The following is a 25,172-nucleotide window of genomic DNA, read 5'->3' on the forward strand; positions in this document are numbered from 1 at the left end:
TGAGCACCCAGGAGTCGGTTGTTATTAACTCCCATTGATGGAAATGGGGTGCTAGGCGGTTCAAAAATGGTGGTAGATTTGGGGCACGGGAGTCAAACCCGCTGTTTTTTGCTAAAGTCAGGTTGACGTTTATCCCCCTGGAATCGACTCTGGAAGGGCCTTTTCTTCTGCAACTGCTGTTGTTGTTGCCTAGGATGGGGTTGATAAAATGGCCTGTTTTGGTATTGTTGGGCAGGTGGTTTTGTCCAACGACGCGGTTTGTATTGTTGGGATGGTGCATTGAAACCCATCCTTCTAGCTGTCGTACGGGCCTTATAGATGGTATCTAGTGCCTCGTCCGTCTTGGAGTTGAAAAGTCCTTCCCCGTCGAAGGGTAGGCTTTCAATTCTGGTTTTGGTCTCCGTTGTCAAATTAGCAGACCTGAGCCAAGCGTGCCTTCTTAAGGCTACGGCGCCCATCATAGCCTTGGAATGGCAATCCGTCTGGTGTCTCGCTGTGGACAGTTGCTGCCTGGCTATAGCAGTAGCTTCAGATTGAAATACCCTGGCTAATTCCCTTTTATCTTCTGGAAGGTGATCACACAGTGACCCTATCTTCTGCCAAAGAAATAGTTGGTACCGGGCCATTGTTGCTTCATAAGTGGCTGCCCTGATGCCAAGTGATGAGGAAGAATAAATTTTCCTCCCAGTTACATCGAGCTTCCTGCCCTCTTTGTCGGTAGGTGCCGAGTGGGATCTTTGTGATCGGCCTTGTGCCGATTCCACAACTATGGAGTTGGGTTTTGGGTGTTGCAATAGAAAACCCGCGTCCTTGTCTTGAATCCTGTACATAGACTCTAATTTCCTAGAATTAGGCTGATTGGATGTAGGAGTCTTCCATGCTAGCTGGGCAGTTTGTATTAACGTTTGAGGCAATGGGATGGCTACCGGTGCATTATCTTCGGTATGGAAGACATCATAGATCTTGTCTTGCACCTGGTCTTCTGGTTTTTGAATATCTAAACCTAGGGATTGAGCCATTCTTAGAACGTGTTCAGCAAATCTCCCAGAGTCATCCGACGGCGAAGCTGGGTCAGTTGAGTAGACCGCGTCTTCTGGTGATGGGATTGATGGAGCGATAGAGAGTGCAGATTCCGAATCCGAAGGATAGTCATTGTCTGGTGAAGAGGGCGCCTCAATTTGCTGTTGAATAGGCTGCAGCGCTTGTTCTTGATGTGGTGCCGGTCGACGCGGAGACGCGTCGACTCGATGTCGAAGGGTTGATGTTGGCGATGAATGGTGAGACAACGGAGGAGCCACCGGCATTCGACAGACCCTTGTCGGAGGCGGCGGATAAGCAAAATATGCTTCCGGAGGGTATTGTAGCCTCCTTCCCTCGGGAAGGTAGTCGTGTGGCCGATAGCCTTCCCAGTCATAGTACCTATTTTCAGGTCTATAGTAAGCAACCTGGGAAGATCGATCCCAATCCGGCCTAGGAGACTGCTGCACTTCAATTGGAGCAGGTCTAGGGGTTCCAGGTCTAGGCACTTCGGCCGCCTCATCTGTTGTTGTGAGGCGTGCCGGGTCTCGTGTTGAGGCCGCTGAGGCCGAATCTCTGATTTCCCCCTCTGAGAGGCTCGGGGGCTCATGTTGTCTTCGCCTAGCGGGTGTCGATACCATAGACGGTATCGATGGCTGGTTCGGTACCGAAGAAGCTGCCGTCGCTGTCGGTAGCGAGGTCGGCACGGTACTGCTGGATTTTGATTTTCCAGAATGCCTCGGTGAGGACTTTTCCAGCCTTTTCTTCTTCTTCTTCTTCTTCTCCATTTCGGAGGATCTAGGAGTCCAGGCTTTTATTGAAAGTTTTTTAGCCGCGGAGCTCGCTAGCGACCGTCCTGGCGTGAGGGGTATCTCAGCCCTATAGTGCGCCACGGTCTCATCTCCCACTACGAACGAGGATATTTCAAGTTCGGTATCGGAGGTTTTTGTAGGTGGTTTGTCCATTTTGGCCTTCTTTGGCTCGGTAGCTGGAAGTGCCTTCTCCCACAAGATAGAGCGAAGTCTGTCTGCTCTATTTTTGCGCGTCTGCTTTGTGAACGCCATACAGTGGTGACACGATTGAACTTTGTGGCTTTCTCCTAAGCAGAGTACACACAAAGAATGCCCGTCCGTCGGCGGGAGTTTAGCCCCACAGGACACGCATTTACGAAATGGGGCCTTCACTGCCATTCGCCTCAGCTGAAGCGTTGGAAAAATTTGTACTATATCTACTAATATTTTTTTTTTTTTTTTTATAGGAGAAAAAGAGAATAGTTGAAAGAGAGTAGAAGAAAGGTAAGTATATAAATTTTTAGTAGAAGAGATTGAAATAGTTCTTTTCTGGAGGTTAGAAACTAGCGTCTAGCACGATGGCGGACGGAAAAAAACTGAGGTAAGGGCGGGAACCCACTGTACATGCGCAGTGGCGTGGGGAGGGGTTCCCGCCCAAAAGCGTGTCGCTTAGCTATTGGAGGTTCCGATCTAGGTCTCAGCGCAGGCGCAGAGCCCATATGTGTGATGCATAGAGACCACGATGAAGAAACAGGCATTTGCAGATGCACGTGGAAACTGACATTGTACTGTTCTTTTGAAAGGTCTTTCTTTCTTTCTTTCTGCCTTTTTTATCACCATAATGTTCACTTACTAAATCGTTCACAAATGCCAGGACTCAAGTACACAGTAGGGCTGCGGGACCTGGGTCCATCATATACAGCACTAATGCAGTCTGTGTGTCACACTATGCTCTTTTCAAAAAATGTTTAGCCCAGACCGGCCCAGAGCCTCTTGAGGGCCAAATACGGGAGGACAGACAAAGAATTGATTGCAATGATTTAAAGAACGGCATCATCTGGATTCTCTGTAAAAAATTGAGTGAACTTTCAGAGCACTTCCAGAGAAAAGGACTTGTGTAGAAACAACCTCAGACTCCGTACACCCTGAAATAGACTTGCCCTTTTACAACTAACCTCAATTCCTCTCTCTGATCACACACATGCATGGCAGGCACAGGATCAGATAACTGACCTTTACTTTAATCAAATATTTTGAGCCTTGGCCACAAACTAGCTTTGTCAATAAGAGACTCTTTGAAGGATTGGGCCACAAGGTGGCCTACTGTGAAGTATCCTTCCCAGAACTAACACTACTTCCAAAGAGCTCTTCACTTCTGCACTGGCAAATGGAGTTGGGGCAGGTATCAACCCTCCAAGGAGATTTGTTCCATGAGTTGTCAGTTGCTAATCTGTAGTTTAGAATTTCAATGGGCTGAATCCTAGGATTTCAGCATCCCATGCATATCAAAGATACCAACACCTGCTTTAATCACTGCGAAAAGCAGTTGCTGAGATATTACTGGCAGCCTTTCAGCAAAATAATATAAAATCAACATGATTTCTTTAAACTGACATATTTTAAGTAGAACTTCACTATGAAGGATTCTTCTATCTTCCACATCTGTTTCACCACTTATAATGTAATTTTCTGCTGAGGCAGAAGAGATATCTAGTGTATTTTTTCGATTCTAAGACACACTTTCCCCCCCATAAAAACATCTCTAAAAATGGGGTGCGTCTTAGAATCGCATGTGCATTTATTATTTCTTAGAATTAAAGCTTTTTTTCTGTTGGTGGTACTGAAATTAGTGTGCGTCTTACAATCGATGGCATCTTAGAATCAAAGAAATATGGTAATACTGACATTTCCAATTGATACATATGCACATGGACATAGTTGCATGGCTGTTGATTCTTACATGATTCTTCTGAAATCTGATAGTAGAGTTCCTCCCAATCTCTTGCATCAAAGATTAAAGATTCTCTCTCCCTCATTCCAGTTTGGCAAACCACACACATTCAACTAAAATGTAGTATCTTTTAAATGCCTCCAAAAAAAACCCTATCTTTTTAGACAAGCCTTCCCTGGACTGTAACTTATTCTGGTTTCATGTGACTTTTATAGCTTTAAGTTTTAATCTAGATTGTTGTTATATTATGGTTTTAGTTATAACTGCACAGAGGGCCTAGGCTGTTGGGCAGTATAAATATGTAGTAAATAAATAAATAAATAAAGTTCAAATAGCTATGGAAGTTAGGAGACAAAATGCAGTTCTAGCATCCAATTTTTTATCACCCTTTTCTTTAATATTGCACTATGAACCTTACAGGCCAGAGGCCATGTAGATTCAGCATAATCTATACTAGAAACCCTCTCCATGTCATTTTGTGACTCTTTAAGATTTGTGATTTTTTAAAATCAACTACGCCCACTCCAGTATTCCACACTGTATATAGCGGGCATGATATAACCTTTACATCCAAAATGCCTACTAAACACTAGCAAATTTATGCCCTCCCTTTGTAACAATGGCCTATAAAATGAGATGGGCAAATCTGGCTATTTAAATTTCTTTGGTTTTTTTACTTTTTTCCAGTTTTAAGTTTGTTTTGTCCCTGTTTCCACATGAATTTGCCATTTATACGTCTGTATGAAAATTCACGTGTTTTTGTGCAGATTTCTCCTTAGACAATTTTGCATAATATATGCATTTTTGGAAACAAATCCCCCTAAATTAATGCACTTTTGTATGTTACTTTCAACACAGACATTTTTGTAATGCAGATTTTATTGGAAAACTGGAGATATGCCAATACAGAACTTTGACTGCATTTTGATTGGCATTTTGGTTTGTGTATTGGTTCAGGAAGTGCAAATCAGGTAAACGCCTATTAAAATGCAAACCAAATGAATCTCTTCCCCATCCCTACCCGTTTTTTCCAAAAAAAAAAAAAAAAAAAAGATCTTCCAAGGAGATTCTTACTCTCAATGCATGGTTTTCTATTTGCAAATCTACAGTTTTAAGAAATAACAGTCCAAGGAATAAGCAGTTTTTAAATGCATTTGTCAACAGAGGCTAGTAGAATAGGAGGGAATTAAATTTTCTCAGCTACGTTTGATTACCCTTAACTATCTATTTGTTATTAAAATAACACATATTTGGAGGTTTCCAAGAGCTTTTTACCCTTGAAGCAGAAAAGGCAACACTTATCATACGAGTCCAAGTGGTAACACAGCCCCCAAGGTGTTGCATAATGTATAGGCAGCCCCTAATCCCTTTACTGTTCTAGTTTTGCATCCTCTTCTAAGGGAATCAGCTTCCCATCTGAACATCAGCAAAAAGAAAACAAAAGCCTCACACTGTGATTCTCCAGGGACATATATATTCTATTTATATTCTGCCTTTCCCTACAATTCATTAATAGTGGGATGGGGTCTTAATGCTCCCGGAAGATCCAAAACTTATAACAAATGATAATTTCTTTGTGCCTATTTTCCGCTTCAAGTGATATATTGTGCCCTGAGAGGGAGAAATGATAAGAACTGGCAAGAAAACATTACTGGATGTGCAGAAAAAAAGACTGTGTTTTCTGATACATTAAACGTACACATGAGAATATAAGTAGTGCCTGGTGGATCAGACCAAAGTTCCATTTAATCCAATACCTTGTTTCCAACTGTGGCCAGTTAGATGCTTCTAAAAGTCCAAAGCAGAACATAAAGGCCCTTGATGTTGCCCTCTCGGTAGTAACTGGTATTGCTGTTTTATTCTTTTACTATGTACAACACCATGTACATTGATGGTGCTATAAAATAAATAATAATAATCCAAAGAATACTTACTGTCTCTGAACTTGATTTTTTTGTTTACACCACAATCTTATACATGTCTACTCAAGACGTATGAATTCAGTGGGATTCATACCCATGGGTGGAGCCATAACCAGCACCAGAACCAAAAGTAGACCAGGTTTGCAGCACTGTACAGCTCTTCCTCTCCCTGTGACACTGCTTTCCCTCTCTCTGCCATATGAAATTAAGTTGAGGGCCACAGGTGCCCCCAAAAGGTGTATGGGATTGCAGCCTTAGATATTATGGCTAATATCCATTGATAGATTGATTGAGCTTCAAGGCTGGGTAGAACTTTAGATCCAGATCTCCCTGATCCTAGTAACCATTATGCTACATGTAATAAAGACAGGCCTCCAAAGAAAGGCAAAGTTATAAGGGGAGATCTCTCTCTCTCTCTCTCTCTCTCTCTCTGTCACACACATACACACACACGTACACACACACACAGAGCCTAATTTAGATTTGAGCAGCTGTATGGACAGTGTACTTGTGCACGCCTCCATGCTCACCTTTGCTTTCATCAATATGCCCTAGCCTCTCCCAGGAAAAGAGGAAACACTACCAGTTGCATTTGGAGAAGCTGACAAAGTATTCATAAAATGCTCCATGAAAACAAACTATGGGAATGTTTCTTAACATATTGCCTCTTTAAATTTTTTCTGGGTACTGATTTGAGCCTTTTGGTGCATTTAATACAGCATATAATTCAATACAGCATATATCTAGAATGTAAGACATTAAGATACATGATTTCTCATTGTTATAGAAAACTGAAGCAAAATGCACACACTAAGAATAAAACCTTGTGCATTCACATGCCACTTTCTTGATTGTCAAAAATGTCTGAATTATCTGTGGATTTATAAATGCTATAAACTGGATTGAAAGAAGAGGGTTGGATCCAAATGGTGCTCTTTTGTTCATGGAACGAAAGGACTCCTTCCATGTGCGGAAGGGCATCGTTGGTTCCAACTTGCGTGTCCATTTGAACTAGACAGAACCAGTTGCCGGCACCTATAGTATATCTACTGAAAGCATTTGAGAACTGATGAGGCCCCACTGAAATTGGATCTGCACAGTTCACGTTGTCCCTGTGTCCCCCTCTACTGTTTCCTGTGCGGCAATTTTCCAGATAGCTGGGGGGAAATTGCAATAGGGTACTTGCAAAACAATTTACATTGACCCTAGTTTCAATGTTTGTCTTGACTTTAAGATTGTGATACACAATTGTGTATTTCCCTATCCAGTTTCTCTAAGAATCAATGAGGTTCATCAGATGAGCATTTTATTGCACACTCGCTAGTGCCCATTTATGGATGTGCACGCGTCCTTTAGATGACAATGTCTGCTCCCATTTGTTTTTCCATTGCAAAATAGACCCCTTTTAATCTGACTTTTTTTTAAAAAAAAATGGAATATGCCACAATCTCCTGCTATGTGCAGGAAAAGCTGTGTGATAATGGCCCCTGATTGGGCCATGTGGTCCAAGAGGAAGTAATCAGGGACAAAAGCAGGGGCAGAGAAATGATGGTAAGGAAATGGAATTTTCCCTAGTGTGATGATGACGCTCTTAGACAACTCTCCACCTGACATTGTCATGGATGTTGACACTGAACTATATTGGATTCAGTGTACAAGTGCTTTATGCATTCCTTATTTTTACTTTAAAGTGAGCCATCTGGAGTTTCACAGAAGATAAGATAGGACAAAATAATTTCAGTAAAACAGAACATAGCTCAGAATTCTGCTTCAGTGGAATTTTTTTCATTTAACTTTAGAAGGAAATAACTTGGCACTCCCACACCCTTTGTTAAATGTAGCCTTAAAGGAGTACAAAGCGATTGTGAAACAGTACAAGATAGCATCTTATATCAGCTTCACTCAGGCATAAGCAGCAATGCAAGGTACACTGAAATGACAGAGAAGTAGTTTACATTTTCAGGGAAATAAAACTAAAAAGATAGCTTACCCAGAACAAGCAGCTCCATTGACTCCTCATTCTTTCCCTCCACATCATCAGGCGTGATAATGAGGCAGTAGTACAAGCCACTGTCTCCCCACATCAGTTTTCCAATGTGGAGATCTGCATCTGAAGGACAATAGATGAGAAAGAATAGTCAGACACCCAGAGAGAAGGCAGAGGGCTAGAAACTGGGCTTCCATCACCAGTTATCATTGGCAGGAGTGGCTTTTTCTCCCAAAGCAGCTGAATTCATTGTAAAGGCCCAACATGCTCCAGAGTGCCAGTATTCTCTATTGGATACTGTTCTGGAGTTAGATCTGGGAGACAGTGTTCAAATTCTTATTTTGTGAGGAACTCACTGAATTGCCTTTCCAAGAATGAACAACGGGAAATATGTAAACTTATTTCACAGGGGCACTATTAAAAAAAAACCTAAATTGTAACCTTTAATTCCAAAGGATATAAGCTTCAGATCAAAGTTGGACCCAGACTACGGAGGACAGTGAGGAAGAGGTCGTGTTTTGTCTCACAGGTTGGATTAGACTGTCTGGCCCTGATGTCTTCCAAGTCTGTGATTCTAGGATCAAGATGGACCAAGTGAACTAGTCAATAAAGCCGTGCAAAGACATTTCACGCATGCCGCACAGCTGTGGCTCTACCTGAACAGAGATAATCTGGCATCAGGTATCCACTCCCTGGTAACCTCCAGGTTAAACTACTTTATGAGGAGCTGCCTTTGAAGAAGAGTCAAACATTACAATTAGTACGGAATGTAGCTACTAGAGAACTATCTGGGACTTGGTGTTATGATCATATTATGGCCGTGCTATATGTGTTGCACTGGCTACCCATCAGTTTTTAAATGCTGGTTTTGTCCTTTAATTTTTAAGCCTTATATTTCATAACAGCCAAAGAAGTGTTCCAGCCATTAATAAACTACTAGGCAGGTAGAGTTACCATGGACAATGGTGACATCTCTTCCCTTGTAGAATTCTCCAATTGTCACTGTAGGGCCCTGCTTGGAGGCCACAATGCGGACTGTTCTCCTGCTGTCCACGCAGTCCACATACGGATCCCATTCCAGGTTCCTCTTGTTTACTGCCTGCATCCCTGCAGAGAGCACGCCCAGAGCTTCTCCCATGCGATCCTGGCAATAGGATTTGAACTTCCACTGCACCACTGCTGGTTGTGTGGAAGAAGTTGAAAAGTGGCACTGAAGCACAACAGGCTGAAAGAGCATGGCAACTTGTTTCTTCTTTGGCACCCTCATGTGCAGTGCTTCAATCACAGCTACAAAACAAAAGCAAGAATGTTACTTACTTGCAAGGTATCACCTTCTGTTTGGTAGTTATGACCGAGAGAGAATGATACAAGAGAGATGACTGCCTCCTATACTTTAGAATAATCATCTGATCTTGGTGTTAAGGAGAATTTTTGCTGAGAGAATACTGGCAGCAAGGAAATAGGGAGATGATGCTTTTTAATGCAACAAAACCCTATTGAGCTGGTTTGGACATCATGAGAAACCCATGGTTTATTGTGATGGAAATGAGCCACTGCAAGCAAGCATCAGGGTTGTGTGTTTACCTCGTCCTCTCCTCCTCCAGGACTTGGAGGCTTCTCTTCTTCCTCTCCTCCAGCTATGAGGATGAGATTGGAAGCTTTTGCTTCCAGTTTTTATTAACTACAACTTGTCATTTCATCTGAACCCAACAAATGGTAGTTAATCTTTACTTGGATTTATTTAAAACAAGCCACCTCCAATCTATGGGGTATGAAGCTGGTTTATTTCAGCAGATTAACCACATGTTATGGGTCAGATGGAATGTTAAATTGTGGTTTATTCCCATCATGATAAACCATGTTTTATCACAACGTCCAAATTGACACATTAAATACTGCTTGAACTCCAGTCCACCTTCGTCCTGGCTGTTAATAATCAAGAAGCAGGCTTTATAGCTTTAATATATAATTTCCAGAAATGTTGAAACCATAGACGGTGATGGGGGGGAGGGTTCCCCAGATATTTTTGAGAGAGAAAATGGAAATCCGGGGGGAAATCTGAAAAATATGCAATACTTTTTTGGCACTCTTTAGAGACCTAGAGTCAATCTGATACTTCGGGAAAGCCTTCCCCAATCTGATGCTCATAAAAATATCATTAAAATTAAAAGCATTTAAAAGTAAACTCCCTTAATAAATTTAAAACTAAACCTAGTTAATACATTCAAAAGTAAATTTGGTTAGTAAATTTGCCGTTATTGTACTTTTACATTTAATATACCAAAAATAATTTTATGAGCGTACCAAGTTATGCATAATATACTTTACGCTCCTATTTTATGTTTGACCAGAAGGAACTTCAGCAAGTAGTTCTTGAAACATCTGAATCATCCTAGAAGCAAGAAGAGCTGGAGGCAGAGGAAATCTGGAGTACAGCATCTGTTCCTATTTGAGAGGAGTTTAGGAAACTTCCTAAATCTCCTAAAATCTGCTCCTGTTTGTGATGTGGAGATTAGGGAAATCTGGTCTGTAGGAAAAGCTATTGAGCTCTTATTTAGCTGGGAAAGATTCTCTTGACTATTAGGAAAGGTAACCCACCATATTTAATTTAAGGATCTGTAAGCAATCTCAACCTATTACTTGGAAAATGACACTTTATAATAAACATATTTTTGTTTATTAGAAAGGTTGTCTCTACTAGTGATGTCAATTTCATGCCTATTGAATCAGACTACTTATTCTTTTAGGTAGAAAGGGTTTATCCCAGTGGCAGTGGTTAGAAGTGTTATAGATGAGGCAGCATTACCTAGCAGTGAGATGCAATTGGAAACTTCATTATAAACTATGGTAGGGAGTTCCATAGACCCAAACCTCAAACATATATATATATATATATATATATATATATATATATATATATATATATTAAAGAATCATAGGTGGGATAACCCACATATTATTCTGCCACATCTGGTGGCATTGGCAGGATAACTTCACCCACTCTCACACGTAGGTATTAAAACTACAATCATTGACTGCTATGTCATCTAAACAGAACAAGCCCAGAAAAATAGGACTTTACAGAACGAAACCCAAACTGTCAAGAATGCACATTTTCTTTACATGTTATGATATGGTGACTCTACATCTTGGAAAACTGAACATCACTTGGAGCATCCCTAAATGTCTATCAGCAAAATATACACTGGATCAATATTTTTTTATTATGGAACAGAAGGAAGAAGTACACTGGGAATCTTACAGAGAGGATTTTAAAAAAAATCTCCCCCCGTCCCGCCATGGCTTCAATATTATCTGAAACTGTACATCTCTAACCTTTCTATAAGTCTTCCTATTACATAGATTTTAGAAATAATTTGTGGGAGAGTAAAGGCTGCTGTTATTATCTGAATAAACTATACATTTAAATTTAAAAACTAGAACTCCAAACCACCCTTCACTAGAGATGTGAAGGCCTGAAAAAAACCTAGAAAAATTCAGGGGGGAAATGTGTTTTTTCCATTCCCCCACCCCCGGCCGTTTTTGGTTTTCTTCCGAAAAATTGAAGAAAAATGGATTATGGGATGTTTTATTTTAGGATGATGTATAAAATGTTTAAGACAAGGTGTTCAGATATTTATTTCTCCAAATTATTTCTAAAAACTATGTACAGTATTACTATACAATTTCTGTGCAGCGAGGACAAGCAAGTCCTAGGTTGCAAATTGAGACTACAACTCTCAAATGCAAGAGCAAGATGCAAGATTTCTGCCTCTAGGGGCACTGCCACTGTAGCAGAGACTGAAACTGATAGTGATCGCTATAGCTCAGAAAATGAGTCTGGTTAAATTTCATGCACATTCATTGAATCTTGGTCTCCCCTTTTTCTCAGTTCTTTTTATGGGAATGCTGCTTTATGTCCGCTTGACACTGTGGTGGACTAGCAGAGACATAATTTTCTTCGTTACTAATATTGATGGTTTCCTCTGCTGTTGTTTGTTTAAATTATGTTTTGCCTGTTCCTCAGAAACTGGCAAAACCAAAGAGGTTTCTTACAGTTCAGGTGCCCCTAATAGTTCAGGAGCTTGTAGCTCCATTTGTTACCAAAAAGGCAAAAAAAAAAAAAAAAGACTAAAGTAAATTCGGTTTGTAATAATTGTTTGAATACACTACTTTTAAAATTCCAAATGTAATAATTTTATGCCAAACCAACTTGGACATAATTACATTTTATGTTCCTAAAGTAACAAAGAGACTTTCAATCTTTAAAAAGTGCTAATATTGCATGATTTAATTTTTCCGAAAATTTCCAGTTTTTTCCCAAACCCCCCTGGAAAAAAAGGGGTTTTTCCATGGCTTCAAAATTTCCAGAAATTTTACATCTCTACCCTTCGCATCTCTGATATAGCTACTGGTTATTTGCTTCAGGTAAAACACACACCATTTAAAATCCTTAATGGAATATAAGGCTATCAATTACTACTAGCCATAGTGGCTGTGTACTGGATTACCTCCAGTATAAGAGGCAGCATGCCGATGCATTCCAGTTGTTGGGGAACATGAACAGGAGGGTGCTATTGCATGTGTTCTACTTGTGCGCTTCCCACAGGCATCTGGTTGACCATTGTGTGAATAAAACACTGAACTAGATAGGCCTTTGGTGTGACTTAGCAGGGCTCGTTTTATGTTCTTATGGGGTTATTCATTGCAAAGAAAACACCAAAATTACAAGAGTTTATTTTGTGATGTGATGGAAGAGTATTTATTTATTTTCCATACCGCCCAATAGCCAAAGCTCTCTGGGCAGTTCACAAAATTTAAAACCATGAATATTTTATTCCTATATACCACACAGAAAAGGCAGCTAACAAAAGAAATATCACATGCAAGCAGATCAAAGCAGGCCACTGGGAGGCTTTCCCTGTCCTGCCTGCAGACTGGTTGGCTACTGGGAAGGGAGGGGCCAGGTGACAGTCAGTGCAACAGACAGGCCAATGGAAAGAATCTTCCGCTTCCATCCCCTTCCAATGTGATTCTGCAAAGCTTTTGAGATAAGAGGCTGTGCTGGAAAACCTGGAGTTCTCTTATGGGGGGGGGGGGATACTACAAGTATCAAGGAAACTAAGAGCCTGGTGCATAAACTATTTAAGTGGAAAATGTTAGCCTAGAGGGAATCTACACGGCGTACTGAAGGCACTTGCGTGCACCTGCAGTGCGTCCTGAAAACGATGGTGTAGATCCTGCCCAGAAGAGGCGGAGGAAAAGGAGGAGGAGGCGCCTGGGGAATCCGGCAAGGATGGCTCTTTCGCCGGCAGCAGGAGGCCGGCGGGGAGGTGGGCGGCGGCGGCGGCAAGGACGCAGCCGGATTCCCCAGCCGCCTCTTCCTCCGCCTCTTCTGGGCAGGATCTACACCATCGTTTTCGGGGCGCACTGCAGGCGCACGCAAGCGCCTTCAGTACGCCGTGTAGATCCGCCCTTGAAGACATTTTATTCTCACTGAAATACTGTTGTCCCAGGACTTCAATAAAAAGGGGTGGGTGGGTACAGATTGCAAGTGAATGGAGTTTATTCAGCCTTTTACCCTGATTGTATGCTACCCTGAAAATTGGGCAGAGTCACCTTCCCTGAGCCCAGCCCTTCCATAAATAGAAGGCAGTTCCTGATCCAACCCCATTAAAAAAAATAGCAGCGGTGTTAAGCCATTATTAAAAGCTGAAGAAAAAAGCTGAATATCTGAACTGCATATTTCTAACTAATAGCTGAAACATTAGCCTTTAAGCTGCAAATTAGCAACATTTTCTCCAGGTAAAAAGGTTGAGAGAAAGGTGAAGAACAACCTGTTCATTCATTAGCAATCAGTGGAAATAATCAGTTCTGATAATCTTAACAATATTTTTTCTTGCTAGCTGATCAGCATTATCTCCCTTTATCATAGGACACATATTAAAAATGGGTGAGTTTGCACGTCATGCTAAGCTACCCTAAAGATAAGCTACCATGGGTTGGTTGTTTGCTCAACAACTGTAACTTTTGACAGATGATTTGGCACATTGTGGCTTTCCATGGGTTGATTCCCTCTTAGTCCTCCAGCCCCCAGCAATTCTGGCTTACCATGATGTGCCAACGTGGCCTGTGTAAGCATTATCTCTTCAACAATCCCCACGTTAGCTGCATCATATGAGCTATGATTTTAAAAGTATCTGTAGCACTACTAACGCATACATGACTTTTCATAAGTGAGCCCTCTGTTCCCGAAATATTTACAAGTCTAAATAAGGCAACACAAAGAACAAGCTCACAGTTCAGAAGAAGGAAGGTGAGATTCCTCATGGTGAGAAGGGTTGAGGAATTGCTCGAGGAGATTGTAGGAATAGAGTTGAAATAAAGAAAGTAAAATTAATTAAAAGATTAGTATTCACAGAGTGTATCAGGTATTGAGGATGTACAGGGGGCAATGTAGAAAGTGGAAGAACTGAAGAATGGTGCAAGCACGGAAGATGGAAAACCTAAGTGAAGATTCAGCAAGCCTATGAAGTTCTTTCATGTAGTGATAGACTCTTTATAGGCTAACCTTTTACCCACTAATGGCTAATATCTGTCTTACTTAATTTCTGGAATGAATATTATTTATTTACTTTTATTGATTGCATTTCTATACTGCCCAATAGCCGAAGCTCTCTGGGCAGTTTACAAAATTAAGACAAAACAACAGTATAAAACCATAATATAAAATACAATATAAAAGCACAACCAAGATAAAAACAGCAGCAATGCAAAATACAAATTTGAAATACAAATTTAAAACAGCAAAGTTAAAAATAATTTATAGACTGTTAAAATACTGGGAGAATAAATAGGTCTTCACCTGGCATCTAAAAGAATATAATGTATGTGCCAAGTGAACCTCCTTAGGGAGCTTATTCCACAGCCAGGGTGCCACAGCAGAGAAGGCCCTCCTCCTGGTAGCCACTTGCCTCCCTTCCTTTGGCAGGGGCTCGTGGAGAAGTATCTCTGAGGATGACCTTAGGGTCCGGGCAGATACATATGGGAAGGAGGCGTTCCTTCAGATAGCCTGGCCCCAAGCCGTTTAGGGCTTTAAATGTTAATACCAGCACTTTGAATCGGGCCCAGACCTGGACTGGCATGATGTGGTCTCGTCGGCCAGTCCTTGTTAGTAACCGTGCTGCACTATTTTGTAACAGTTGAAGTTTCCGGACTGTTTTCAAAGGCAGCCCCACATATAACGAATTGCAGTAATCCAAACAAGAGGTTATCAGAGCATGGATAACTGTAGCTAGGCTATCTCCATCTAGATAAGGGCGCAGTTGGTATATCAGCCTAAGCTGATAAAAGGTGCTCTTTGCCACCGAGTTCACCTGTGCCTCAAGTGACAGCTCTGGATCCAAGAGCGCCCCCAAACTACAAACCCGATCCTTTAGGGGGCGTGCAACCCCATCTAGAACAGGGTGAACATCACCTAGCTGGACAGGCGAACCATCTGCTAACAGTACCTCGGTCTTGTCTGGATTGAGTCTCAGTTTATTGGCCCTCATCCAGTCCATTACCGTGCTCAGGCACTGATTCAGAACAGCCACTGCCTCACCTGGGTTTGATGAAAAGGAGAGGTAGAGCTGGGTATCATCCGCATATTGATGGCACCTCAACCCACATCTCCAGGTAACCTCTCCCAGCGGTTTCATGTAAATGTTAAACAGCATAGGGGATAAAATAGAGCCCTCTCCCAGCGGTTTCATAAAATGCCATGGCACAGAGCAATAATCCCCCAGCACCACCTTCTGGAATCCAAGTAGGAGCGGAATCACTGCAACACAGTGCCTCCAACTCCCAGCCCAGACAACCTATCCAGAAGGATACCATGGTTGATGGTATTGAAAGCCACTGAGAGGTCCAAGAGAATCAACAGGGTCACACTCCCCCTGACCCTCTCCCGGTCATCCCACAGGGCGAACAAGGCAGTTTCCGTTCCAAAACCAGGCCTGAAGCCCAAATGAAATGGATCTAGATAATCTGTTTCATTCAAGAGTGCCTGGAGTTGTCCTGCAACCACCCACTCAAGCACCTTGCCCAGGAAAGGGATATTAGCCACCGGCCTGTAGTTGTTAACATCTTCCGGGTCCAGATTAGGCTTCTTCAGGAGTGGTCTAATTACCGCCTCTTTTAAAGATGCCGGCACCACTCCCTTTCTCAAGGAGGCATTTACAACCTCCTGGACCCAGCCGGCGACCCCCTCCTTATTTGATGTAATGAGCCATGAGGGGCAAGGGTCAATTATGGAAGTTTCAAAACTATAACATGATCATTACAATTATTACAAGAGAAACAAAACTGCATGAATCCACCCTGAACAGATGAAGATTACATTAATTAGATTTAGAATAAAATATTGGTTTTGCCCACAGCAGTTTCAGCGCACTGGAGATAATCAAAATCCGTTTGTACAACAGAGTCAGAGTAGACCTAGATTGCATGTTATTTTTAAATGTGTTTTGCCTTTAGAACTGTTGTTTTGTTATTAAAGATGCCGTACAGGATTATACTGGAAACCGTCAAATCTTAAAGGTTCCCAAATCAGATTGAAAAGCCAAGTCCTGCATCCCACAAAGTGGTGACATGAAGAATTGGCACCAGAGTTCATATCTTTCTTAGTTGCCCCATTGTCACTGGTGAGTAGCTGCTTCTGAGTAGGGAGGTAGCTGTAAACGACTTAGCCTACCATTTGACTCAAGGTTCATCTTGGCTGTGGATCCGACATGATGTACTGGAGAGATTTTAACCAAGAGCTGTTGGTGACATGAAATTCTGGTGTTTTGGGGGTTTTTTTTGTTTGTTTTTGCTAGGTTAGTCCTGTAGTAGGTGACTCCTAGGTATCTTTCTTGCCTTGTTGATGTGTTTCTTCACTTTCCTGGCTGAGTATTATTGTTTTTTAAATGTCTGATGTAAATCCTGTAAGTGTTGGTCTCTTTAACTAAAGCAACTATCTTAGGGCTTGGCTCTAGACAATGGATCATGGGTTATGCTCTAAATGATAACAAGAACTATGTATGAATGCATAGCACAGTTCATTTCTGGTATATTATCTCCCCCTTGCAGAGTTGTACTAGGGTATCCAGGCAATGAACCTGCTGCATGGAGTGTTCCAGACTTAGGATAATTGTAGGGAGGAAAAGAAATGGAATTGTGGAATTTCCAAATGTTCCTTCCCTGCCGTCCAGATTCTGAAGGTGACACTGATGTCACTCAGCAGAAGAGAAGCACTAGGACAGACTTCCCCAACCAGATGATTTGACTACAATTACCAAGCTCGCTGACCATTGGCTCTACTGCCGAGGGCCAATGGAAGTAGGCATCCAAAAGACCTAGAGGGCACCAGATCTTTTGGTTCTGGGAAAACTTTGTTCTAGATCAGTCATTGTTGGCATATTGCAGAGCCATGTGGGTACCTGCCACAGAACTGTTGATCTGAATGTCCCCAAATCTGAAATAACTACGGGTAAGTACAAATTAGGAAAGCTCAGGTCCCAGGTGTGCTATGGCATCATGAGGGATAACATTTCTAATGGTGTATAGTCCATCTTTGTGTGGTTGGTGGTTTATAAAGCTTCTAGATACATAGTTTCCTGGGAGATCATCAGTCATAAAAATGTAAAATGTAATAAATAAATCAGTGGATTGTAATTCCCTCAGGAAGCCTATGGTGCCCCACAAATAAGGAGGAAAGCTGATGGCATATGATTTGAAGATGTCCACATACCCAGATATTCCTGCTATGAAAGTAATGAGGTAATGAGTCACTCAGAATTACCCTGTTTGTGGATTTGGGGTAGTATCATAGAAGATACCTAGCTGAGGATCCTAGGGTGTGTCTGCATACCTGCATTTCTATAGGAACTTTCTTCAGCATGTCCCATAGCTCTTTTTGGTATTCTTCAGTGTGGCTCAAAGATAGTGGCCTGCAGAATGTGGTGCTGGAAAATTGACTCGCAGGTATGTTATCCAACTTGTTCATGATGACCACAGCACCATGTTTGCCAGTCTCTTTTGACTGAATTGTTTTTGGGGTTGTTGATGTAATTATATTTTGCAGGTGTAAGCTTAAACCACAGGTGAAAGATCTCTGCCAGAGCACAATAATGGAAGCACTATATAAAAATCCCATCAGCAATAGTCAGGAGGGGTCTGTGCAGAGTTTTCTTCCTGAAGCACTGAGAGGATAATTGCTGCTGTGTTGGTGCACTGTACATTTGTGTGATAGAAATATTCCTTTGGTTGCAGATAGTGGAAATAAGCCTTCATGTTACTCCAGAATGGTATCAACCACTTTTGACATTTTTAAATGAACAGCGGTACATAATTTTAAAAAAATTATATTAAAGTTGTAAACCACCCAGAGAGCTTCTGCTATGGGGCAGTATAGAAATGAATTTATTTATTTATTTATTATTACTACTACTACTATATATTATAGTTTGTCTGGATATGGTGAGGAAAAATGAGGCACTGAGACAAGACACTTCTACTTAACTCAGTGTGTGACTGGACAGATTTACAATACTGCTGGCTGAATTAAAGATGCTACTGTTGTGGCTACTTGGAGCACGCAGGAGCTTTGATTGCTTTGTGTCTGTCTTCTCCCAGCTTGGCATAGAGCTCTCAGGAGAGACTGGGTTGCAGTGGAGGTACTGCCTGAAAAGGCTGAATCAAATCTGGCACAGCAAGGTCACGATCGATGAGGCAAGGTCATGTCCGGTAAACCAAAGTCAGGTTAGGTAATGCAGATTCCCAAGGGACAAGGCCAGGCCAACAGATCACTGGCTGAAACTCTGCAGTACACATCTCAGCAACATGCAGAGGCCTTCTGTAGCCTTATGAAGGTTGACAGGTCTGGACCTGCTGTTTATTCCACCTCTTCTGAGAAGCTGTCTAATTCTTAGAGGCCCTTGCCCAGTTCTGCAGCCACTGGCCCCTATGATGTGGAGTCAGTGAGGGCTGCATCAGAGGGGCTCCTTCTGTGTTAGAAAAGTCTGGTAAAGCCACACTCTCTGCCCTGAAGGACCAGAAGTAGTGGTTACAGGATGAAGTCTCCTCCTCCTCTGAGCAATAGAGGCTGGAGAATATAGGCTGGAGAATATAGCAGGATCTGTTTTCTGTAAAAAGGCATGTGCATGCTGTAGGTGGCTTGCATTGTTATTTTAAAGCCTTGTCAAGAGCAAGCTTAGCTCTTTGTGCAAGAGTTCAGAACTCATTGTTAATTATCTCTGGTTCGCGTTACAGGATACTGATTAAATTCTTCTACAGATACTTTGAGAGTGTTTTCCCTTTCTTTCACTGCTCAGTGGATATATTATTTATTACTTATTTATTTACAACATTTATACACTGCTCCCCATTCAAAATTTCAGAGCGGTGTACAAGATAAAATAAAATAAAAACATAATAAAACACCTTAAAATAGATTTTTAAAAGAAGCAAAATGAAAAGTGAACCGTGGCTGGTCATTAAGGAAAGGCTTCCTGGAACAATGACATTTTCAGGAGGCGCAGAAAGGAATACATAGTTGGCGCCTACCTGAGCTCCAGAGGCGGGGAATTCCACAGGAAGGGGGCTACCATTCTGAAGGCTCTTCCCCTAGTGGACACCAATTGGAGAATGGGTCTATGTGGAACCACTAGGAACATGCCCTCAGATGACCTCAGTGACCGGGCAGGTTGTTAGGGGAGAAGGCGCTCTCTCAGGTATCTTGGTCCCAAGTTGTTTAGGGCTTTGTACACAAGTACAAGAACCCCACTGGGTGACCACTTCATGCATCTGAGAAAATGCTTATACCATGAGACTGTTATTTTTACCTTTAAAATTTTGATTTCTCATTTGAGGTTACTGTAAGTTAAACCATGTACCTTGCTTGCATAAGGTCAAGCAAGCCACTTTATGGAAATGTAAGAAACTGAACACAGCACAAAGTAGCACCACAACATCTCAGAAATTACTCTTTGAATTCCTCTAAAGCTCATTGCATTTTTTCTCCCATCCCCTTCCCACTTGCTTTACTTTCTCTGCTTCCATCTCAAGTCCCTCTCTCACATTGTCCAGATTTATTTACTATTTTAAAAATTCACACCATTATTAATTTTGTGAATAATATCATATCTCATTTAGCTCTGAGACTAAAAGATCAGAGAAGACTTGAGAGAGGAAATGGAAGAATAGCTGTCCCCATCCACATCTGTAAGGAAGAGGAAGGCAGGAGAAAGCTCGATAGTATTATATGGTATGTCTGGTTTTGTTCATCCAGAGGAAAACCATAAACCATCACTTCCCCATCCTCCTTAAAATGGGATGTGCTGCAAAATAAGTTGGTTCCTGGCCTTTGTATAGGGTACAAGCAGGTAGCGGCTGCTTTCACCTTTTGTATTTTCAAAATTATTACAGCCTGGCCTTCTGGTGTTACTGTCACCTAAAAAATCCCTAGCCTGTTCTCCTTATGCAACTTCATTCAATACTGCAAGTGACAATTTGTAGGATCCTCTCTAGCTCTGCTTACATCCAAGGCAACACCCTCTTCAATACCTTGTAAAAATGACTGAGCCCCTGATATTCTGCTCATAGAAATGCTAACCTGACAGGAACAGGATCTATACTACTGCTTTATAATGGTTTATAACAGTTTTGACAACTGTTCAGGCCCAGGACACATTGAATATACAGCTTTCAAACCGTTTTCAGAGTGTATATTCTGCTTGGTGTAGGGGATTCCCTCTCCCTCCCCATTCATACATTGGCAGAGAACAATCTGAGGGCATCTTCATCTGGCTGGATGGAAGCAGTTGTGCACACCACCGTGCATGTAAGTTAAGCAAGTGTCTGTTTTACACATAGTTGGAAGTTACTGTACTGTGCTGTGAATACAGCAAAACAGTGGAGACAGGTCTGGTAAAAACAAAGCTAGATGGTGCCAAAATAGCCTTACAGGAAATAACAATGCCATTAATTCTTTTCCCAGAGGAAGTCCCCCTGACCAACAAGAAGGAAAGCAACTAGTTGTCCATAAAGAAAGAGGAAGAGGGATGCTCTTCCCTGAGCAGGCAGAACTGTTAATCCAACCAATAACATATGCACTTTCCAGTAACAGAAAAATATCTTGGCCTTTTCACTCAGGGTTAACCCTCCAGTTAACCTACTCCCCCCACCCCAATCCTTTTGTGGTTAGCTTTTTCTCCCAAGGTATTACTAGGAATCACTGGCATTAGCTGTCAGGAAAGTTGGCCCCGCCCCTGAGGCCAAAGAGGCACTGAAGGACCCATGAGAGTGACACCACCATGGCCTGTGACAGCAGTTGACTGACTCATGCTCACCCCTACACCATGCCTGCTTTTTGCAACAAGCAATGATGGCATTCTGATCCTGCCAGCCCAGTTCATGGGAATACTGTGCTGTGCAATGTCACTGAGAACATCCAGGACACTTCAAGTGAGCTATGCCCTGCCTGCTTTAAGACACCACTCCTCAGCCTTCCCAAGTGGAAGCCACCCTTGTGGTCTGAAAACACAAGCAGAAAAGAGGGACAAGTCAGGATTGCCTGGTCCCAGTTGGTATGCTGTAGCTGCAATAACCCGGAAATGGGGAAGCTGGGCTGCAGTGGCTCTGGACAGGCAAGGTGAGGGAATCAGCTCAGACTGGTGGCCAACCTTTTTAGCAGCAAAACTAGAAGCCTCTGGATAAATCAGGTGCCCAAATACAGAGAGGGTATTTGGAATACTGCAGTGTCTCCAGTAGAGCAGGTAGCTATGCTGGAAAGGAAGAAACAGCAAGAGCTCCTACACAGGGCAAACTGAATCACGGCTAGGGATTGGGACTAGGATGGGTGGAAGGCTCTTGGGAGCGCCTAGACGAGGGGCTCCCAAGGCTAGAAACCTCAGTTCAACATAATCTCTCTATAAGCAGTTTTGCTGGGAAGGGCTGGCCCAGAAGCCTCCAGTTTCTCTGTGCCTAGAAAAATGCAGAGATGGGCAAGAATTTGAGGGTCGACTGGATCATGGTGTTTGGACGTTCCCAACTCCCTGCTACAAATACACTCAATTACAGAAGTAGTGCTGGAGAGGGGGGCACGTTTGGTACAGGTAGAAGAAACCTCTTCCTCTTGGAGAAAAAGCTACACGTTTAACCGATTGGTTATACTTGTAATAAATACAGATTTCCCATCGATACCCTCTCCTCCTCCCCCCCATACACACACCTACACAGTCTTCTATTGCACATTTGTGGGTGAAGTGGGAAGATTATTCTACCTTAGCGATTGAGAAGGACAGACATGGGGGTAGTAACAACTCCGATGTAATTATCCAGACATTTGTGTAGAGCATGCACACAATCAGTTGCCTGGGAATCCACAAAAACCTTGAGCCTTCTCTTCCCTTGCTTATTCACCCCCATAACTCCCAGCACATTTCCAAAAGATCTTTCTCGGCATGAAACCAACTCCAAAGAATTCCGGAGATGAAAATACAATCACCTCAATAGTCCTCAGAGCTCCTGCTCCTCTCGATCATTCTCTTAAATATTTGTGGCAACTCATACCCAGGCTGAGCCTGTCTGCTTCTGAATCAAATCAAGAAGGGAAGATAAAGGCAAATTTCCCTTTAGACAGAGATGTGATGTGGGGAAATGGCTTGGTTAAATGTCTATCACACTGATAAATGAAGCCTGAGTCTCAATCAAACACGCTGTTTACCATGCATTCAGCATTTTCTCTCCTTGTCTCCCACTCACAGAACAAGCTTGAACCTTTCTGCAACACCAACGATAAACACACACACACACACACACACACACACACACACACACAGAGAGAGAGAGAGAGAGAGAGAGAGAGAACACAATAAAACACAGGCAGCTCCCTTTGGGATCTAAAAAGTTATTAGCTCACCATGCAACTAGAAGGCATAACCCTTACCTGTTACCCATAGGAAAGCAGTGTAGCCCAGTAACACCCCGTCCATCTTCATGATCAGGCTAGACAGGTGAGGAGTGATAGAGGCAGGGGGGGAGGGCCGTGGGGTAGGATAGAGACAGTAAATAAGACTCCCTGCTATGAAGCGACCGGCACTTAAAGTGTTCTTTCCCGTTATCTGCGGGTCTTCCACCACACAACTCAGTGTGTGAATAGACAGAGAGTTCTGAATGGGAGCTACCACTCTGTTAGGGGGAAACAAAGAAAATAGTGCTCTTCTCCTACAATTCTCTTCCCTGTTGACTTACTTCTGTAGCTCAAGCACGGGGGAGGAATTTCTAATTAACCAACAGTACTCCTCAGACCAACCCCAAATTGAAAATTGAAAAGGTTTCTTACGTTTTACCTTCTCTCTTCCCCCCAGCCCCAGAATTCTGAGGCTACAAGAGTTTCTAAGTCACATGGCTATCCATTGAAGCTATCCAGGAACGGTATAGAGTTCAACACTAGACACTCTTAATATTAAGGATCAAATGGATTGACTGAAAGACTAAAGAGCAAGCAGCCCGACTGAAAGGGACCATTGGATCTAAAAAAGTGTCCCAGTGAAAAGTTTTTTAAAAAGGGAGCGAGGAACAGTGAAGCTAAAAGGGAAAAGGACATGTGATCCTAAAGTTTTTAAAGTTAAAGGGATCATCATAGGTATGTAGAAAGAACTCCAGATATATAGATATAGACATCAAAAGAGTGGAACACAAAGAGCACATACATTGCCAAATGCCAAAAAATTGCAATTGCATAAAAATAAAAAAGAAAGGTTTACCCACAATTGTCCCTTGGTGCGGCTATTTTTTAAAAATGGACTCAGTAATGGATAAGTGCAGTGACAAAACAGCCGAACACCGTTTGTTAAACCTCATGTTTAAATACATTGTTTTGCTGTACCTATTTTTGTTATACTTTTATCCCACTGAAGCTATTAGCAAAATCCTATTCACTTATTGTAAAATTCAGCAAGGCTGGTCAGTATGTGTTAAAATAAACATTCATATATTACTTTTATTATTACACTTGACACAAGTGTAGAAATGATAGCACACATGATTGTTTGCACTTTTAGTTGTTACTCTTGCAATATCAAAACAGGACTCTTTGAACAATAAACAAGCCGCACAAAATACTTACACAGAACATTTATCCCATCGTAACTGACATGGTACTTATAAATTCCAGAATGAGGATAACAAAAGTTACCCTAAACTAAAACTCTAAGTTAACTGAGGATTTTTTTTCCCTAATAGAAACAGGTATTACCACTAATAATTAGGTTCTCAAAAATCTTATGACTCACTAAATAACTATTATTTATTGTGGGATTTCCAAACTAGTATATGTTACTTTTACACCTGCCATTACCAAATATTTTACGAAGGGACTTTTGCCATGGAATTTTGCCTTCTTTGCTCTGACCCATAATAACTGCCCTTTACTATCTCCGTTCCCCCTCTACTGGCAAAATAGAGATTAACTCACAAAGATTTTGTGACTGAAACAGATTTCTATGTAAAACAGGAAATATATTTATTTACCTGGACACAATAGTGAAGGATGGTCCAGATTCAACTGATTTTGAGCTTCTGGGTTCAAATCTCATCTTAGTTATGGAGTCTGGGAAGCTTAGCTGCATTTAGCTTCAGCCTGTCATCTGTAAAAGGTGCACAACTCTGATCTATCTTACAATATCATTGTGAGGATGCACAAGCTAAAAACTGGAAACTATTTTCCACAGTAAGGCTACAATCCTATATCATTTACCTGGGAGTAAACCCCACTGAATTCAATGGGACAAATCTGAGTAGACATGTACACGACTGCGGTGTAAAATTTATTTATTTATTTATTTATTTCATTTTTATACCGCACAATATCCGAAGCTCTCTGGGCGGTTCACAAAAGTTCGCTGGGTAGTTCACAAAAGTTCTCAGGGCAGTTCATAAAACAGTGCAATCAAGTTTACCATAATATCTACTAGGGCTGTGCTCCACTCCGATTCGGATCGCGAATCCGAAGCGGAGCAACCCAATCCACCTCCGCCAAAGGCGGCTCCAAAGCTGCAGATTGAGGCGAAGCGGTTCACCTCCATCCGGAGCGCCAAACGCAGGTAAGTGGGGGGAGGGGGGCTAACCTGGCTCTGCTGCCGCAGTCCGTGCAACGACAGCAACAGAGCCAGGTAAGGGGCAGAGGGGAGGGGGGCTTACCAGTGTCCGTCGCAGTCCAGCGTCAGCTTCAACTGAGGTCCAAGCAACAAAGCGGAAGCAGGCCGCAGCCTGCTTCCACTTTGAGGCCTGGGCCTCAGTTGAAGCCTGCACCAAACCACGCCGGAGGCAAGTAAGTGGGGGGAGGGGGCTTACCTGGTGGTGGCAGCGCAGTCCATGCAGCAATGGCAGCGGAGCCAGGTAAGGGGGCAGGGGGGGTTACCTGTGTCTGTCGTGGTCCGGCGCCGGCTTCAACTGAGGCCCAGATCTCAAAGCAGAAGCAG

The 25,172-nt window shown here is 42.3% G+C and overlaps 1 protein-coding gene across 2 annotated transcripts in view; it reads right to left on the reverse strand.

The window, feature by feature from the left end:
- ILDR2 (immunoglobulin like domain containing receptor 2) overlaps positions 1 to 22,816 on the reverse strand; it is a 56,981-nt gene extending 34,165 nt beyond the window's left edge. Inside the window, exons 1-3 of one of the 2 annotated variants that reach the window (XM_063126792.1) lie at positions 22,637 to 22,816; positions 8,623 to 8,955; positions 7,672 to 7,791 (exon numbers count right to left, since the gene is read on the reverse strand). In XM_063126792.1, coding sequence (XP_062982862.1) covers positions 7,672 to 7,791; positions 8,623 to 8,955; positions 22,637 to 22,688 — 505 coding nt within the window. In that variant the 5' untranslated portion in view covers positions 22,689 to 22,816. The remainder of the gene's footprint in view (positions 1 to 7,671; positions 7,792 to 8,622; positions 8,956 to 22,636) is intronic. The other variant, XM_063126791.1, reaches the window with a different exon arrangement.
- Positions 22,817 to 25,172: the final 2,356 nt, after the last annotated feature.

This window comes from Elgaria multicarinata, chromosome 5, assembly GCF_023053635.1.
Source record: "Elgaria multicarinata webbii isolate HBS135686 ecotype San Diego chromosome 5, rElgMul1.1.pri, whole genome shotgun sequence".
Taxonomy (NCBI): Eukaryota; Metazoa; Chordata; class Lepidosauria; order Squamata; family Anguidae; genus Elgaria; species Elgaria multicarinata.